This window comes from Haplochromis burtoni, unplaced genomic scaffold, assembly GCF_018398535.1.
Source record: "Haplochromis burtoni strain Fernald_Lab_line unplaced genomic scaffold, NCSU_Asbu1 Contig_22, whole genome shotgun sequence".
NCBI classification, from domain to species: domain Eukaryota; kingdom Metazoa; phylum Chordata; class Actinopteri; order Cichliformes; family Cichlidae; genus Haplochromis; species Haplochromis burtoni.
Window position 1 is genome coordinate 3,224,341 of NW_024582383.1, and position 19,839 is coordinate 3,244,179.

At 42.6% G+C, this 19,839-nt stretch overlaps 1 protein-coding gene across 1 annotated transcript; it reads left to right on the forward strand.

Moving 5' to 3' along the window:
- The first annotated feature begins 9,862 nt into the window (after positions 1 to 9,862).
- On the forward strand, positions 9,863 to 17,567 carry vax1 (ventral anterior homeobox 1). Its single transcript, XM_005917032.3, has 3 exons — positions 9,863 to 11,194; positions 12,284 to 12,471; positions 14,901 to 17,567. The coding sequence occupies exons 1-3, from the start codon at positions 10,981 to 10,983 to the stop codon at positions 15,441 to 15,443; spliced, it is 945 nt and encodes a 314-aa protein (XP_005917094.1). The 5' UTR covers positions 9,863 to 10,980; the 3' UTR covers positions 15,444 to 17,567.
- Positions 17,568 to 19,839: the final 2,272 nt, after the last annotated feature.

Genomic DNA, 19,839 nt, shown 5'->3' on the forward strand with positions numbered 1-19,839 from the left:
GAATCATGATCCAGACTGAAACTCTGAATCATGATCCAACTGAAACTCTGTCTGAATCATGATCCAAGACTGAAACTCTGAATCATGATCCAAGGCTGAAACTCTGTCTGAATCATGATCCAAGACTGAAACTCTGTCTGAATCATGATCCAAGACTGAAACTCTGTCTGAATCATGATCCAAGGCTGAAACTCTGTCTGAATCATGATCCAAGACTGAAACTCTGAATCATGATCCAAGACTGAAACTCTGTCTGAATCATGATCCAAGACTGAAACTCTGTCTGAATCATGATCCAAGACTGAAACTCTGTCTGAATCATGATCCAAGACTGAAACTCTGTCTGAATCATGATCCAAGACTGAAACTCTGTCTGAATCATGCTCCAAGACTGAAACTCTGTCTGAATCATGATCCAAGACTGAAACTCTGTCTGAATCATGATCCAAGACTGAAACTCTGTCTGAATCATGATCCAAGACTGAAACTCTGAATCATGATCCAAGGCTGAAACTCTGTCTGAATCATGATCCAAGACTGAAACTCTGTCTGATCATGATCCAAGACTGAAACTCTGTCTGGATCATGATCCAAGGCTGAAACTCTCTCTGAATCATGATCCAAGACTGAAACTCTGTCTGAATCATGATCCAAGACTGAAACTCTGTCTGGATCATGATCCAAGACTGAAACTCTGTCTGGATCATGATCCAAGACTGAAACTCTGTCTGGATCATGATCCAAGACTGAAACTCTGTCTGAATCATGATCCAAGACTGAAACTCTGTCTGAATCATGATCCAAGACTGAAACTCTGTCTGAATCATGATCCAAGACTGAAACTCTGTCTGAATCATGATCCAAGACTGAAACTCTGTCTGAATCATGATCCAAGACTGAAACTCTGTCTGAATCATGATCCAAGACTGAAACTCTGTCTGAATCATGATCCAAGGCTGAAACTCTGTCTGAATCATGATCCAAGACTGAAACTCTGTCTGAATCATGATCCAAGACTGAAACTCTGTCTGAATCATGATCCAAGGCTGAAACTCTGTCTGAATCATGATCCAAGACTGAAACTCTGTCTGAATCATGATCCAAGACTGAAACTCTGTCTGAATCATGATCCAAGACTGAAACTCTGTCTGAATCATGATCCAAGACTGAAACTCTGTCTGAATCATGATCCAAGACTGAAACTCTGTCTGGATCATGATCCAAGACTGAAACTCTGTCTGAATCATGATCCAAGACTGAAACTCCGAATCATGATCCAAGACTGAAACTCTGAATCATGATCCAAGACTGAAACTCTGTCTGAATCATGATCCAAGACTGAAACTCTGTCTGAATCATGATCCAAGACTGAAACTCTGTCTGAATCATGCTCCCAGACTGAAACTCTGTCTGAATCATGATCCAAGACTGAAACTCTGTCTGAATCATGATCCAAGACTGAAACTCTGTCTGAATCATGATCCAAGACTGAAACTCTGTCTGAATCATGCTCCAAGACTGAAACTCTGTCTGAATCATGATCCAAGACTGAAACTCTGTCTGAATCATGATCCAAGACTGAAACTCTGTCTGAATCATGATCCAAGACTGAAACTCTGTCTGAATCATGATCCAAGACTGAAACTCTGTCTGAATCATGATCCAAGACTGAAACTCTGTCTGAATCATGATCCAAGACTGAAACTCTGTCTGAATCATGATCCAAGACTGAAACTCTGTCTGAATCATGATCCAAGACTGAAACTCTGTCTGAATCATGATCCAAGACTGAAACTCTGTCTGAATCATGATCCAAGACTGAAACTCTGTCTGAATCATGATCCAAGACTGAAACTCTGTCTGAATCATGATCCAAGACTGAAACTCTGTCTGAATCATGATCCAAGACTGAAACTCTGTCTGGATCATGATCCAAGACTGAAACTCTGTCTGAATCATGATCCAAGACTGAAACTCTGTCTGGATCATGATCCAAGGCTGAAACTCTCTCTGAATCATGATCCAAGGCTGAAACTCTGTCTGAATCATGATCCAAGACTGAAACTCTGTCTGAATCATGATCCAAGACTGAAACTCTGTCTGAATCATGATCCAAGACTGAAACTCTGTCTGAATCATGATCCAAGACTGAAACTCTGTCTGAATCATGATCCAAGACTGAAACTCTGTCTGAATCATGATCCAAGACTGAAACTCTGTCTGAATCATGATCCAAGACTGAAACTCTGTCTGAATCATGATCCAAGACTGAAACTCTGTCTGAATCATGATCCAAGACTGAAACTCTGTCTGAATCATGATCCAAGACTGAAACTCTGTCTGAATCATGATCCAAGACTGAAACTCTGTCTGGATCATGATCCAAGACTGAAACTCTGTCTGGATCATGATCCAAGACTGAAACTCTGTCTGAATCATGATCCAAGGCTGAAACTCTGTCTGAATCATGATCCAAGACTGAAACTCTGTCTGAATCATGATCCAAGACTGAAACTCTGTCTGAATCATGATCCAAGACTGAAACTCTGTCTGAATCATGATCCAAGACTGAAACTCTGTCTGAATCATGATCCAAGACTGAAACTCTGTCTGAATCATGATCCAAGACTGAAACTCTGTCTGAATCATGATCCAAGACTGAAACTCTGTCTGAATCATGATCCAAGACTGAAACTCTGAATCATGATCCAAGACTGAAACTCTGTCTGAATCATGATCCAAGACTGAAACTCTGTCTGAATCATGATCCAAGACTGAAACTCTGTCTGAATCATGATCCAAGACTGAAACTCTGTCTGAATCATGATCCAAGACTGAAACTCTGTCTGAATCATGATCCAAGGCTGAAACTCTGCTCTGAATCATGCTCCCAGACTGAAACTCTGTCTGAATCATGATCCAAGACTGAAACTCTGTCTGAATCATGATCCAAGACTGAAACTCTGTCTGAATCATGATCCAAGACTGAAACTCTGTCTGATCATGATCCAAGACTGAAACTCTGTCTGAATCATGATCCAAGACTGAAACTCTGTCTGAATCATGATCCAAGACTGAAACTCTGAATCATGATCCAGACTGAAACTCTGTCTGAATCATGATCCAAGCTGAAACTCTGTCTGAATCATGATCCAAGACTGAAACTCTGTCTGAATCATGATCCAAGACTGAAACTCTGTCTGAATCATGATCCAAGACTGAAACTCTGTCTGAATCATGATCCAAGACTGAAACTCTGTCTGAATCATGATCCAAGACTGAAACTCTGTCTGAATCATGATCCAAGACTGAAACTCTGTCTGAATCATGATCCAAGACTAAAACTCTGTCTGAAACATCTGTGAATCCAAGGAGTGTTTCAAGTGTTGCTTCACCCCCAGACTATGTTGCTCCTAATGCAGCTTATTCAGACACTGCCTATGTTAATATTCATGCTTTTGAGATTGTTTTTTCTGAACCTACTCCTCTGCCTCACTGTGTTCTTGTTCCCAGGGCAGCTGTGGTCCAGTCTTCCCCAGCACCAGTATCAGTTTCCCGGGTGGGGCTCAGTTGATCTCTGCTCTGGTTTCCAGGTCTGATGAGGTTCTGCTAGTCCCTGCACCCGTACCAGCTTGTTAGGTGGGGACAGCAGCTGCCCAGCCATTGCTGGTGCCTGTACTGTCTCCTAGGGCGAGGGTGGCCGTGAACCAGCTCACTCCTCCAACTGTACCTACTCCTCGGGTGGGAGTGACTGGTGTCCGTTCGTCCCTGGCACCTCTTCATGGTTCCCATTGCCCTCTGGGATCCACAGGTACTTGTAGCTGTCCTCTATGTTTGCCTTCTGGTGGTTTGATCCCCTCAGTTCTGACTACCTTCCCTCTCTTTGTTACCATCCGACTACACTTCTCCAGTCCGAACAACATTCCAATGTCATTGCTGTATAGCCTGGTAGTGTGGATCAGTGAATCGATGTCTCGTTCACTCTTGGCATACAGCTTGATGTCATCCATGTACAGGAGGTGGCTGACAACTGCTCCGTTCCGTAGTCGGTATCCGTAGCCAGTCTTGTTAATGATCTCACTGAGGGGGTTCAGGCCTATGCAGAACAGCAGTGGGGACAGAGCATCTCCTTGGTAGATCCCGCACTTGATGGTGACTTGTGCTATGGGCTTGGAGTTGGCCTCTAGTGTTGTACGCCACATCCCCATTGAGTTCCTGATGAAGGCTCTTAGGGTCCCATTGATCTTGTACAATTCTAGGCATTCCAGTATCCAGCTGTGGGGCATTGAGTCATAGGCCTTCTTGTAATCAATCCAGGCAGTGCACAGGTTGGTCAGTCTGGTCTTGCAGTCTCGGCTGACTGTTCTGTCTACCAGTAGCTGGTGTTTTGTGCCTCTGGTATTCTTGCCAATTCCTTTCTGTGTCCCGCTCATGTATTGACCCATGTGCCTGTTCATCTTAGCCGATATGATGCCTGACAGGAGCTTCCATGTAGTACTGAGGCAGGTTATGCCGGTAGTTTGATGGTACCGGTCCTTTCTTGGGATCCTTGAGGATCAGGACTGCCTTCGGCTAGCCATTCCGGGTGTCTCTCGTCAACTAGCAGTTGGTTCATTTGTGCTGCCAGACGCTCGTGGAGTGCAGTCAGCTTCTTTACCCAGTAGGAGTGAACCATGTTAGGGCCTGGTGCTGTCCAACTCTTCATATTGGAAACCCTTTCTTGGATGTCTGCCACTGTCATGGTTACTGGACCCTGTTTGGGGAGGTTGCTGTGTCACTGAGCATTGCCGTTATGGGTTGCGTCCTTCTCCCATATGCTCTTCCAGTATTGCTCCGTCTCCAGCCTTGGTGGTGCTGTTCTCTTATTGTTCCCTTGCCACTGAGAGTACACCTTTGCTGGTTCTGTGGAGAACAGCTGGTTTATTCTCCTGCCTTCTATCTCTCTGGTGTACCTCCTCAAGCGGCTGGCCAAGGCTGTGAGTCTTTGCTTGGCAGTTTCCAAGGCCTCAGGTATGGACAGCTTGCTGTATTTCTTATGCACCTTCTTTAGTATTTACTCGGGATGGGATGGCCTTCTTTTCTTGAATTGTAAGGTTGAACAGAAGTTCTTGCACTGGTGAGGACAGCTGACACCTTCAGTCTGATTTTCTCTGCTTACAGTTGTTAGTTTACTAATCCTTATCTGAAATTACATGCTGGATTAAGCAAATAAAAAAATAAAAATGTCAGTCAGTAGTTGAATCCAAACACCATTCTGGAGATTCCAGATGGTACTCACATTATATCTCAATCTATCTATATCTCTACTTAAAAATAATTTAAATATGTTTACAAGGGCTCAGACGTTCCATCTCAAAATATGCACAATCTACTGATATTTTGGAGGGTTGTGGGGTCACATTTGCTCAATACAGCATAGAATTTGAAAAAAAAATGGCATTTTCTTCATTTTTGTGACTAAGAAATTCATTGTTAAATTCAACTATGAGCTATTCAGAAATCATTGCTAGTTGTAATTTGCATTTATTTATTTCTGCAGTTAAAAAAATTAAAATAAATGTGTATTCAAATGGGGGAGTTCTCAAAAGCCCTGGACTTGTTTTTAAAGCTAGGAATACTTGTGAGTCTAAAAATAGATTAAACGCAGTGTTGAGGTTGACAATTTCAGCATTTACATGGATGTTAAGATGTGATTACTTTATCTGAAGTCACCACTAAATTAGTTACAAAGTCTAAAAAATGAGATAGAAAATCTAAGTAAGGCCAGGTGGACGATAGATAACAACAAATAAAATGGACAAGGTTACGAGTCTGGCTTTCAGGAGTCGGGAGTGCTGAATCATTTTAAACTGAGACGTTTATCTAATGGTAACCAGGCCCTCTAAGGCAGAATAAATCGGAAGCTGGGGGAAATGTTTTTTTCTTTATATAAAACTGAAATATGTAAAGCCAGGCCTATCAAACTGTCCCCACCTCCAGGAGACATAACAGATCATTTAAAACAAATGCTTGACAGCGGCATTATTTGACCGTCTTGTTTCTGCAGGAAAAGGGTGTGGTCTCAGGTTCTGTGTTGTGGAAAGCTTAATGATGTCACCAGATAGGATATATATGCCCTTTTAATGATGCACTTGAAAGCCTGAGATATGCCTGCTGGTTGTCCACACTTGATGTGGCCAAAGGAACAAAGGTTAATCCAGAAGATCATCACAAAAATGCTTTAAAAAAGGATTGTTTGAATTTAATGTTTGAATTTCTGTCTGTGAAATGTACTTTCTAAAGTTTGGTGGATTTCATACTTGCAGATTTGCAGTGGACACTGCGTTTGATGTACTTTGATGATATTATGTTTGGACGCACATTTCAGCAGCACCTGGTCTGGTTGGACAAGGTATGTGCAAGGCTTCCGCACGCCAATTTGAAAATCAAACCCTGTAAATTTGATTTTGTTTACTACTTGGCACATGTCATGTCCCATGCAGATGGGTTAAGGCAGACCCTGGTAAGGGGGCTGCAGTCAGTAATCAAATTTAAGTTTAATATCCTACTGATGCTTCAGTTTTAGAGAAAGTGAAGCATTTTTAAGGGACTAGTGATAGTCAACAGGTGGATGAGTTTAAATATCTGGGGTCAAGTATCCAAAGCAACGCACGGTGCACGAGACAGGTGACGGGCAGGATCAAGGGGGTGGAGATGAGTGTCGGGGCGATTTGTAACAAAAGGATACCAACAAGAGTGAAAGGGAAGGTTTACAAGATTGTAAGAGACCTGCTATGATGTATGGTTTGGAGATGTAGCACTAACAAGAAGACGGGAGGCTGAGGTGCAGGTGGACAGAATAGCTTGCTAATTTTCAGTATAAGAAAATATATTGTCCAGGCGAATTAATGCAAAAGCATCCAAAATGGGATGGATGCTGTTTCTGCTAACAGGACCAGGTCTGAAGTTTCCCAGTTATCTGTAAAGCACATATAGTTTTTTGGACACTACGCAGGCAGCCAGCAATTTAATGAGAACAGAGCTCATTATTAACTAAAAGACTAATTACTAACTAGTCTACTAACTACTGGCCAGGCAGATTGCATGCAAATGCAATCCTTTCAAGGTTACCTGCTTATGGTCATCCAAAGAAAGGGAGGCTGGAGCCACACCTTTTAATGGCGCGAGCACATCCCAGCTGCCATAAGGCAAGAGGCGGGGTACACCCTGGACGGGTCGCCAATCTGTCGCAGGGCTAACGCAGAGACAGACAACCATTCACACCTATGGGTAATTTAGATCACCAATTAGCTAACCCCACTAACTGCATGTCTTTGGACTGTGGGAGGAAGCTGGGAGTACCTGGGAAGAACATGCAACCTCCACACAGAAAGGCTCGGGCAAGATTGTGGAGTCAAACACACAACTTTGCTGTGAGGTAACTGTGCCACGCCACCGTGCTGCCACACCCCATTCTGACCCAGCAACCCAAATACAGGTGTTTTGGTGCCTAAGGTTCTGGTGCAGGTACCATCAGAAATGAATACCATTTAGGTATTTAGAAGTTGCACTGAAAGGTAAAAGATAGGCTTCACTGGCCAGGCTGGTTAAGGAACAAGTTAAAAGCGGTGCAGGTTGTTCTTCCCATAAGGCCTCTGCTTGCTCCCTTGTAGCCATCCACCACTACAAGAACAGGTATATCTTACAGCATGGACTGATCATGAAGCTAAGGACTGGATTGTTTCAGTGTTGTTTGCAGTATCCATTCAGATCAAGGCTGAAATTTTGATTTGACTCTGTTTAACCCTTTAAAACCGGTCGGAGCGGGCACGCTCCGTTTTGTGTAACTATTTTTAAATCCCGGTAGCACTGCAACCACGTAAGCTAGCGCAATAATTTTTTTTGCATATGAAACCGGAGGAGTTGTACTTACATCTTATGCCATCAGCTTGTCCTCGGTCACAGTTTCCTTCCACATATAGCTTTGCAAAAACTGCATAAAAAGCGCTTGCAGCAACAAAAACATAATATTCCAGAAACACGCTTTGCCGATCCGATCAGCTGTTCATAACACTTCCTACGTCCATCAGCGCGAACTATCGCATGTCCGCCATGACCTGCCCGAAACCGGAAGTGACGTCATTTTGCGGAAATGTAGTTTTTTACCATCAGGGCCTCATGAGCCTATACTGGTGTTTTTAAAAGTTATGTTTGACTTTATGACTTTCTGTGTCGTTTCTGGGATGCTTAGGACTCATATTGCACTGCTGGAAATAGTTTATTTTGATGCATATGCTGCTTTTTTGCAAATTTGCACTATAATATTTATTTTTGTTTTTCCTGCAGTATATAAAAATTGGTGTATTTCAGAGGGTAATGTGACTGGGATGAAGCCTGAACTCACCATCGTTGGGATACATTGGTCCAGGGCTAATGATTGATATCAAGTGTGGCTTTCTGTGTAGCTAATGAGACTACAGCTCTTGATTATGGATGAGCAATGGGCATTTAGTGTGTGTGTGTGAGCTGCAGGACGTTGCGTGGCATAGGCGCGTTCATCCTTCATCATCATGAGTTGTGCCGCCAGGAAAGTTGACAGATAGCAAGGGGGTTAGCTGTTCGAGTGCTAGGAGGGGAGGTTTGCTGGCTTCTTTAGCTAGTCCAGCCCAATCAGAGGAAAGTGAGTTGTGTCATTGCTCCTCAATGTGCTGTGGCCTTGAACGCTGCAACCATTAATTAATGTGTGGCTTCCTGTGCACGCCAGTGGAGTGAGAGGGCCCCACGAGCCCAGACCCTGGGATGGGGTCTCAGTGTCTCTCTTTTAATTTTAGAGATGGATATTTTTATTTCCCCTCCCACTTCCACCCGATGAACCCTTTTTTGAACAGTTGGAAAGTTTAATGTCACATTCAGTGTAATCACTGTTCATTCTGTCAACAAATACAACGCAGCTCTAAACCTGGAAACTGCTCGTAATAGCACCGAAACATTTATGCTGGTGTAATTCTCGGGTACGATTATCTGGTGCTACGTTGCTTTTAAAGTCTCGATCTGGACTAATAAAAGACGGAAGGAAAAGATCTACAAATGAAAATCAGATTGTTCCGATTTTGCAGAACTGCAGTGTGTTTGCAAATTATTATTAATTACTTACATTATTTAAAATACAGTCTTGTTGACTGACTACTGGACAATGTGTTGTGCTACATACATTACCTGCTTTCTCGGGTTTTTTGGACGCTGAACAGTTGCTATTTTTGAGAATGTGTAAAACTCCCCTCTTAGCCATTGTATGAAGCTGAGAGGCCAAGACCATGCATTCTCAATCAATTTCCCAGGCTGTAGTTCTGCAACCCAGCTTGCAAAACCCAGGTCCCCTTTAGTCGCTCCCTTTTCATCCTCCTTTTACCTTTGTCAAACAATGGATCCTTCCCTATTTCACACTGAATCCCCCAAACACTGTGTGAATAAAGTTAGTCCAACATGCGGCCCTAAACCCACCCTGAGACTGCTGCGGGCAGCCACACTCACAGAATTGTGTGTTAATAGTCCAATTAGATAATTGCCATCTTTCACTCCTTTTCCTCTCTGTTTCCCATAAAGGCATGAATGGCACTCAGGGAGGGGGGCAGCCTGAAGAGGGCTTCTGGCCAGCTAAGGTGACAAGAAGGGCCAGAGAATGTTCCTTGCACTAGCCCGCTGGTTTGAATTGAATCTTTGTGGCCTAATCAATGGTCTTATTGGATTACTGGCCACTGCTGTGTTCAGAGATATTGTTTCACTGACAATGAAAACAGCAAAGAGTTGGTGGCTGGGTGGGTGGGTAGTGGGTTGGAAGGCGAGTGGTGGAGAGAGGTAGGGGCCATTTCAGGGGTATGCGTGCATGAGAGAGAGCGTAGGCAGCCGAAGCACTAATGACAAGTTTTGTTCCCCTTTTTTGTCTCCTTCAAATATGCAGGTTAAGATTGCGAGAGCTGAAGATGGCTTTTAGGGTGCAATCATTTGAATACTGAAGGACCTCGCTGGGCTTTTCTCTTTGACCGAATCACATGATGACACAGGAAACTTGAACACAATTCTCATTTAAGAGGAGCCCAGCATTGTTGTGGTGATCCGGCTGGCTAAGTCATCATTGCCTTCATAAATTTTGCTATGTGTGGATTTTTTCATTACCCTTTGTTAGCTATCTCTCTCACACTCTGTCTCCCTCTCTGGCTCACTCCCAGTTTCTCTTGCCTACAACAGCGTAGTGACAAGATCTGCACGTTGCAGAATTCCACTGATTGGAGAGAAAGCCAACGGGAAAAATGAGATCAAAGTTCACTGACAGGCTGCAGCAACAAGGTACGCTGTAAAAAGTCAGTGGGACAAAATAACCAGCCGCGTTCTGGCACCGGAAGAACGACGTGTCCGGGAACTTTTTTGGGCTCCGGTCGACTCGTACCTCTGCGATTGTGTGCGGGAGGCTTGGTTGCGAGACAAGACCAATCATTTGTCTTGATACCCTGCACTGAGAGCAGGCAAACTGAGGGGGACGGAACGAACAAACCCCTCTATCAAGACCTGATCTATTTCCCCAAACAATTTTGTGTATTCATGAGGTTACGCAAATGTGGAGGCAGCAAAATTACCGTAATCAATTGAAACAGCCAGTGCGCATCCATGGCTCTGATTATTTGGAGATCATCTATCAGCCTGATGGCTGTGTAACGAGGAAAGGGGGGCATTGAATTACTATTGAGATTTACTGAGAAGTCCATGATCATTGGGCAAGGGAGTTTGGTCAGTGATAATAGGACTCCTTGGTCTGGCGGCGGCGGAAGTATTTCTCCAAACATTAGATAGCTGACTCTGCACTGCTGAAAGGTGCTGTTTTGAAACTAAAACCCACAGTGTCCGGACAGGCTGGTGAGCTGCATTCTCCATAATCTCCTTTCCCCCCCACCTGACAAAGGAAAATCAGAGGTGGACGAGCGGCGGCTCTAAGAGGATAAACTGAGCATGGAGGTCAGATACAACCAAGAGACTGAAGGGATGGTGCTGAAGAATGGACTAAAGGAGGGGAAAGATGGCAAGGACTCCCAGGGCAGCCTGACCAAAAGCTTCCTCAAGGACCAGCAGGACTCCTTTGCCCCCTCCGGTACCGTGGACACTTGTGACAAGAACAGGGGGAGCACAGGAGACCCAGACTACTGTCGGAGAATACTTGTTCGAGGTAATGCTCGTCCTTTGATTTTTAAGCTGTTATCAGTCTGTCGCACTCAGATGCATTTGACAAATTTGAAAAATGAGATTATCTTGAAAAAAGTTGTAAAACAAGCTCCGTAATGTCACAGTGTGGTCGTTTAGTTCATTAAGAGGACGCCGACCGCTCATCAGCCTTTGTAGATCGGAAGCACTTTACTGAACTTTAAGCCTAACACCAGAAGGTTTTTCTTTTTTAAAATATAGTTTGATAAACTCACTTCTTCTTATTTTATTGCTCCAGGATTAAAAATGTAAGAGAACTGAATTATCTGCTGTGTTACATGCACATGCTTTTTTAAGACAATGACAAAACGTTTAGAATTAATATTTTAAGATTAATTATTGCAACAATTTTAGGATTTGCTGTTAAAATAAGCAGATTTAAATGTGCCTTCCCAGGTATATCCCCTATATTTTCAGAGTTATAAAGATGAGTAATCAGAGGGAAAATACGCACACACTTTGTTATTATTGCTATTTAACATCAACAAATGATGCATCGCATTAAATGCATGAGAGAACAGCTAAGAGTGTCACTGTGTGTTTTCTGTCACGAGTGTTTGAAAACAAATAATAAATATAATACCTACACAAAACCACTTGTTTAATAAATGTAAAAAAGCACATTAAGATTTTCAATTAAAATATTTTACTCTATAAATAAAATTATACAACAATTATTTATTCATTTTTTCACAGCATAATCTGAAATAATAGAAAACATAAGCAGACTGTAAAGATATGTTTTATTCTTTTGTCTTTTGTGCAGGGTCGTGTGAATGAAAAATAAATAGGCTCACTTTGATTTAATGTTTTTTATTATAAACTTAAATTAAATGTTCAGTTTTCTGCAAAGCATTTCAGTCACACTGATGAAAAGAAATCATTTGGAGTACGTCACACTTCAATGTTACTCCGAATGCACCTCCACTCCTGTGGCTTTATGAAATATGATTCTAGTAATAATAAATCTATTTATATTAATAACTGAGATGATGTCAAATCTGTCTACATTGTGTCCTGTTGCCTCTGTGAATTATTTTGCTGCTTGTTGCAGATGCTAAAGGCTCCATAAGAGAAATCATCCTGCCCAAAGGTTTGGACTTGGACCGGCCGAAGCGTACCCGCACCTCCTTCACTGCAGAGCAGCTCTACCGTTTAGAGATGGAGTTTCAGAGGTGCCAGTATGTGGTTGGAAGGGAACGCACAGAATTGGCCCGTCAGCTCAACCTCTCTGAAACTCAGGTATGCACCCAGCAACGCCGCCATGGATTTAAACAAAGTGTCTTTATGCACTGAACCATCAGCTTTTTCCTGCTAGCGTTTCAGCACGTACGAAGGTGGATGTAACCACATGATTAAATTAATTTCAGTTATTTTCAAGCACATGAAATTATAACATTAATTATGACTCAGAGGCCATTTACTGTTTATTTAAGTTGGATTTTTTTTGTGTTTTAAGGAGATATTTTTACACATAATTACACTTTGATTGTGAAACATGATTTTCATGCTGGTCACTGGTTTGCATGCTTCATGGAAAAAAATCTTCAACCCACAGTAACCATTAAAAATCATATCTAAGCAGTTGTAACTTACTGTTTTAGAGAGACCCCAAAAACATTTGATTTGAGCTTCTAATAAAAAATGAAATTCAAATAGAGCAATCCTGTGTTTACTGTCTGACTGAGATGTGTGCTGGCCGTAGGAAAGCTCACGATCTGTCTTCATGCTGTACGTGTGGGGTCAGCACAGGTTCATGTAGTGGGTGAACGGTGTTTGCTCTTTGTACCAGATTTCACAGCGAGTCACTCCGGCGATCCCAGCCTGTTTCAGCGCCTGTGGCTCGTCTCTGGGATTTTTAACACCGGTGCTGTCGGGACCTCAGTTTGCACTTTGTGTTAATGTGTTTTTTGCCACAGCTGAATGAACTTGACCTTGAGAAAAGGCCGGCAAGAGGTCATAATTAGACACAACTAACAGCAACGGCTGTGCTTATTTTAACCTAGCTGTGTGTTAACATTTTAAATGTTTTACATTTTCATTAGAGCAACACAACCACTGTTCCCCACGCGCAACTATTCATTTTCTCATATAAACATCAGACAGAAAACGAACTTTTCAATGCTTAGTTTTCTGGAATGAGACTCGGCTGTGTGCAGCAGTTTGAAGCTCCAGTTTCACATCTTTGCACTGAGTCCACTCAGGACACCACCTTGTTCAGTCTTTATGTTGTGGACGGAGATTATTGGACAGAGCAGTGGCGTTTCTTCACTTTGTGTAAAGAATTAACCCACAGACTATAGCGAGGAGGGAAAGTATTCACGTGTGGAGTAGCACCAGGACTGAGCTGGGCGCTTGCTGATGATTGGTACGTGTATATTTTGCTCCTTACTAAAATAGTCTCATGTGTCGGCTACATTTCATATTTTAAATTATACGGCTTATTAAAACGGAACTATTAAAATGTCACATTAAATAAAATGATGGATAAAAGAAACGTAAATATAATAAAAATGGACGAAAGGCGTAATTTATTGTGAAAGTACAACAGCGAGCCTATATTAAGCACCGTGAGGTAAATATAAATACATAAATAAATAAATACATAAATATTTATTTATTACATAAACATTTTATTTAATAAATCATAAATCAAAATGAATTAAAAATGGAATACTTGCTAGTTTAACCAGTTACAGCAGTAATATCCTCAGGCATGGAAATACATTTTTCCTGCTGCAGATTTCACTTTCACAGTTTTCAATAAATCTCTAAAATGTTAGAAATATATTTTATTATGACTAATTTATTTAATTCAAATTAAGTTTAACATTTTCTGTTCATCACATATTATTTTTAAGGGGCAAAAAGTGTCACTGTCAAATATTACATTTAAGATTTCTTTCATTTGTCTGAGGATATTTCGCGAAGTTTCGCCTTCATTTCCAGGGTCGGTGAATCCTGTGGTGGTAATAAAAGAAGTCGCTGAAGTCATTGCAGTTAATTATCCCCACTCTGAGTGAAGATACAGAGAAACAAGTATGGAGCAGGTTTACTGTGAATGTGGTATTCAGGCTTTTGTTTCCATAGAAATATGTTGAGATTTTAAGCTCTTAATGTTAATAGGAGGCTATTTTAAAGAACACAAATGCTGACGAGTCACGTTCAGAATTGAGCAGCTGGTTATTAATCTTTGTGGGTCATTTATTTTCCAATAAATAACATCACAGCGCAGCAGTCAAACATAATGGGCAGATTCCCATGTTTTTGTTCACCGATGGCTCTGTTGGGTCGTGTGTGGTTTGTGCCACGTTTGACTGAATCGCCTTGCTGTCGGTCAGCCTACACGTATTATTGTCTGTGCTTATTAAAATGTCTGCACTTATATGGCTGTTACACTTTAGCACGGCTGTAACGCTGCATCTGCACGGGGGAAGGGAAGGCAGCTGCCGCTGTACTCTGTGCAGACGAGCTGTTTTAGACTTCACACTGAAGCAGCAGATATCAGTGAATATTAGTCTTTCTTTCATTTTATACCAGCACACAATATTCATATATTCATGCACAGGATTTGGGTCTGTGAGCATGCGCTCTACGTATAGCACAGCCACAGAGGAACTGCATATGATTGTTATTTCTCAGAATGCTCTCTCTTTTGTGTTTGAATCTAGGTGAAAGTCTGGTTCCAGAACCGCCGTACTAAGCAGAAGAAGGACCAGGGGAAGGACTCTGAGCTGCGTTCGGTAGTTTCAGAAACAGCAGCCACCTGCAGTGTCCTCAGACTGCTGGAGCAGGGCCGGCTGCTGACGCCTCCCGGCCTGCCGGGCCTCCTGCCTCATTGCGGCGGCGGCACTCTGGGCTCTGCCCTGCGGCCGCCCTCCATGGCCATGGCCAGCAACGGCAGCAGTAGCAGCAGCAGTAGCGGAGGAAGCACCGGTACAGCAGGCGGCAGCCCCCCGCTACCCGCCGTCACCAGCTCAGGGACAGTGGCAAGCTTGCAAAGCTCACCGGCAGCTCACAGCCTTTTCAGCTTCCCTATGCCCTCCTTACTCAGTGGCGTCGCCACCCGCATTTCCTCCAACCCCCTCTCCATGGCGGGCTCCCTGGCTGGAAACCTGCAGGAACTTTCTGCTCGCTACCTGAGTTCCTCTGCCTTTGAGCCTTACTCGCGGACCAATGGCAAAGAATCCATGGACAAGAAAATCCTGGAATAATGTTTTTACATAGACGGAGTCCTGTTTCCTCAGGACACGTGCCGGTTATTTTCCTTGGCTGTTATTGTCATTTTCTGGTTTCGAGCTGTCTCTTCATCTGTCTGTGTCATGTTTTGTAGCAGTTCATGTATTCCAGTTGCGCATCTGGCGCCTTGTACAAGGAAGCAAACATAAGCTCGTCTTAACAAAGAAAAGGTGGCAGTGGGGAGATTTTGCACAAGAAGTTCATAAAGGACTTTATAAAAGAGAATTAGAGAGATATACACTGAGGAGAGTACTAACAGATGTCTTTCTGTTAATAAACAAATATTTAGTCCAAAAACCAACTATATACTGAAGCGCGTAGAGAATACAGCTGCTAATGTGGTGCATACAGGCTACGGCAGGGCGCTGAAGACTGGTGACAGGAACTGTAAAGTTATGGTGATGTTGTTGAACTGTGTTCTTTGATTGTGATGGGTAGGTGCGTGTCAGAGCAGTGAGTAGATATAGACAAACAACATGAGACGTCAAACACCTGAGCAGCAGTTTGTGTCATCCTGATAATTCAGCGCTTTTAAAATTTTACCTTAGCAAGGCCAATTTCCTGAAATAGAATTAAAGAAGGGGTCGAGTGTGCGATTACAGGCCAGAGTGAAACCCAGGCGATCAGAGATGCAGATGTGTCATAAGAGCATCTTTTGTAAATCTGTATTATCTTTGAACCAAAACAGAATCCCGAACAATGTCGTCATACAGCATGAGAGCTGTTCACACACACACACATATATATAAGTGTGTGTGTGTGACTGTAATTCCACTACGAGTTCTCCAGGTTCTGGTGTACAGTTTCTGTTGCGTGTTGGAGCTGAGCACAGGTACGAGCTACTGAAAGGGAGAAAAGGCTTTTCAGCTGAAACTGTTTGCTTTGTTGAACGCTACAAGGTAACAGCTTTTTCAATCATTAAGACAACCTTTCCTGTGCAAAATTTCTTAAATCCACAGCCTTCAGAAAAGATTAAGGCCGATGATTCTTGTGGAGACTGAATGAAATTATTGTAGTACTCAAGTACTGGAAATGCAAAATGTACCTTAAAGTTGTTATTTTATTGTAAATTATTTACTTCTGTAATTAATAGATTATTAGTATATCTGGAAAATAATGAATGAATGAATGTATTAGCAGGGTTGAGGATTCAATCAAAAGCTCTTTGGTGCTGTTGTTGTGAAATATCTTGAAATTTGTGAAACGTGTGGTTCAAATGTTGATATATATTATGTATACGGCTGCAGACAAAGACAAGTGTGTTTTTTTTTCTTCCATACATGTTGCTATAAATTAAGTTATGATAAATCTCATGACTGTCATACCTCCTCTACACGCGCCTGATGTGATGCTTGCTGATGTTGTTCCCACTCATCCTTTGACTGGAGGGAACAAAAGCTATGAAGCAACACAGTGGACTAACGTGTTGCAGTGACAGTGTAATTTTATTAGGGCTGTACAGCTATTTATATAAGCAAACGTTTTATTAATTTTGTACAAAAGATATCAGAAACGGTAGAAAAAACTGCCTTTTTTCCTTTTTCCAAACTCTAAAACAATGAAATCAACAAAGGCCGGAGCAGACGGCGGAGTCAGGATCTTCTTGCTGCGAGGCAGCAGTGCTAACCGCTGTCCCACCATGCTGCCCCGGCTCCTACGTTCTCCCTGTGGGTTCTCTCCGGGATAATGGTGCCAGTTCAGTTCAGACATTCGTTTCACTTTTCACAAATGTGAGTTTCTGTATTTTCTGACTAAAATCTACACAACAAAAGGAAACAGTTGACTAGAGCGTTCGTTTCCACATCTGGTTCGCCCTTTTGTTTTCCTGTGAACTCGAAACAATAACCTTTAGGGCTAGCAGCCAGTATCCTGTTTTTCACCTGCTCCACCATCTAATGAGTCGGCTGGACGGGAGAGCTGCAGCGTTCACCCAGTCCTCCAAACACACTTTAACAAACTCCTCCTAAAAGTTTCTCTCAGTCTAATTTCAAGTTATTTTCAGTAAATTTGAAGAAAACAAAATTTGCATAGAATCGTGTTTTTAGTCATTTAACACATTTGCATAAATGAATATTAGAAATAAAAGGAAAACTTCCAAAGACCTCTTGTAATCATTGGTCTCGCTCTCTGTTAGTGAAAACACGGCTAAAACGTCTGGAACCTCGACAACTGTCGATAGCAATGAAGACTCATAATAATATAACGGTCGTGTTTTATAATTTAACGTTAACATAGCAGCACACAGTGGCGGTTTGTCAGACGACTCTGAGAACTCTTAGTTTGTTTGTTCTCTTCTGAGTTCAGCCCTGCTTGTTTCTGCAGAACAATAACACCAGACATGTAAAACTGAGGCTTTTTGTTCGCAGAGCCAAAGAAACCAATCCTTCCCACTGTGTCTTGGGAATCTCTCCAGAGGAAAAAATAAAGGTTACATTTATGCCTCCTATGCCTCTCAACCCCATTCTGGAGGCCCCCATCCATTCTCTCCCTTCACCCTTAGTCCAATTAGAAGAAGGTCGGGGAGGTTTTTGTAAGTGTGCTGGGTTGTTGAAGGGGTATCTGTGTTTTTCATGTGCAGACCACCAACATATTTTCTCTCATTACATCGTCCTGTCTTTAAACTCAGGTCTTAGGAGATGACAGAAAGCCTACATTCTGTCCAGTATTCAGTATCTGTATTTCGCAGTACGTCCCACTATTCATCACTCACTGAAGACAAAAACAACAGCCCCCGGTTGCTTTTCAGGCTGGCGAAGAGTCAGAGCACTAGCCAAATATTTCTATAACATTAACTCGTAATGACTCCTTGAATTTCTTTACAAATAAAATTTTAAATTATTCCTACCTGTCCCATAGACGTATCATTAAGTACAACTTTAAAACTATTCATATTTATTTAGACTTTTTTCTCTCTGATTGATGTTCCTCAGTTAACCTCAATTAATACTTCCTCCCAACCATCTGCATGTCTGAAGCACATTTCAACATAATCACTCAAACGGTAAATGGTCTGTATTCATATAGCGCTTTACACTACATCCAGTCATCCACCCATCCACACACACATTCACACACTGGTGATGGCAGCTACATGTAGCCACAGCCACCCTGGGGCGCACTGACAGAGGCGAGGCTGCCGGGCACTGACGCCACCGGGCCCTCTGACCACCACCAGTAGGCAACGGGTGAAGTGTCTTGCCCAAGGACACAACGGCCGAGACTGTCGGAGCCGGGGCTCGAACCGGCAACCTTCCGATTACAAGACGACCTCCCAACTCTTGAGCCACAATCGCCCCGGAAGTCCAAAGAAATCCTACCATTAATTAATGCTTTGATTTTAAATATGATCAATCTATCTCTGTTATTGAGGGGTACGCACCACAAGCCTTTAGGTGGCAGTAAATAAAACAATATTTAGAACGCCAGCCTTGGACCCAGCTGTCTAACTGATCATCTGCAGAGGAATGGCTCATTCAGAATTCATCACTGTATAGAAACAGCAGCAGTGAAGGTGAAACATGATCTTCTGATGGCCACCATGCTGGCCTTGCTCCAGCATCTGTGTTACAGGACAGGTAAAACGATCCCTCGTTAAACTCAGAGCAGGGGTTTCCTTGAGTCTGGATATGTTCATGTGGCGTCTTGCCAAACCACTTCAATCTACGTATCGTCAAGTTGAGCGCTGTGATTAAGTTGCACTTCTTCCGTTTTTTCAATTTATTTCAATTCCATTCACTTTTAATGTCATAGAACCAAAGCACAAAATTGCCTGGAGGTGCTTTAGACCAGCGGTCCCCAACCTTTTTTGCACCACGGACCGGTTTATGCCCAACAATATTTTCATGGACCGGCCTTTAAGGTGTCGCGGATAAATACAACAAAATAAAAGTAGTACCGGTACCGAAAAAGAAGATTTATTCATAACACGCGTGAAAAGACCCAGGAAAACCGAGTTAACGATAAAAACGATAACAAAATAACGCTGAAAACCGATAAAACCCCTGAAAAGCAGACATTTCACACCTGAGCCTCAACTCTCGCGGCCCGGTACCGGTCCGAGGCCCGTGGGTTCGGGACCGCTGCTTTAGAGCCTACAATAACAGAAAATCCCAGCAATCACATGACCCCCTAGGAACCAACACTTGGCAACCGTGGGAAGGAAAAACTCCCTGAGCCGCCAGCTGGGGGTGAGGGGAGGATACAGGACAAAAACACACTGTGTAGAGAGATTAATAATAACTAATGATTAAATGCATTTGTTGTTGTTAAAAAGCTGAGTGGAGAAAAAACATGCATCATGGAAAGCCCCAGCAGAGACTAGGCCTATTGCAGCATAACTATGGAAGGACTCGGGGTCACCTGATCCAGTCC

Excerpts from the sequence above, each read along its gene's own strand:
- vax1 (XM_005917032.3), top strand. The coding sequence starts at position 10,981 with ATGGAGGTCAGATACAACCAAGAGACTGAAGGGATGGTGCTGAAGAAT. Across the intron at positions 11,195-12,283 it reads TCGGAGAATACTTGTTCGAG|ATGCTAAAGGCTCCATAAGA; the intron begins GTAATGCTCGTC and ends TGCTTGTTGCAG. Across the intron at positions 12,472-14,900 it reads TCAACCTCTCTGAAACTCAG|GTGAAAGTCTGGTTCCAGAA; the intron begins GTATGCACCCAG and ends GTTTGAATCTAG.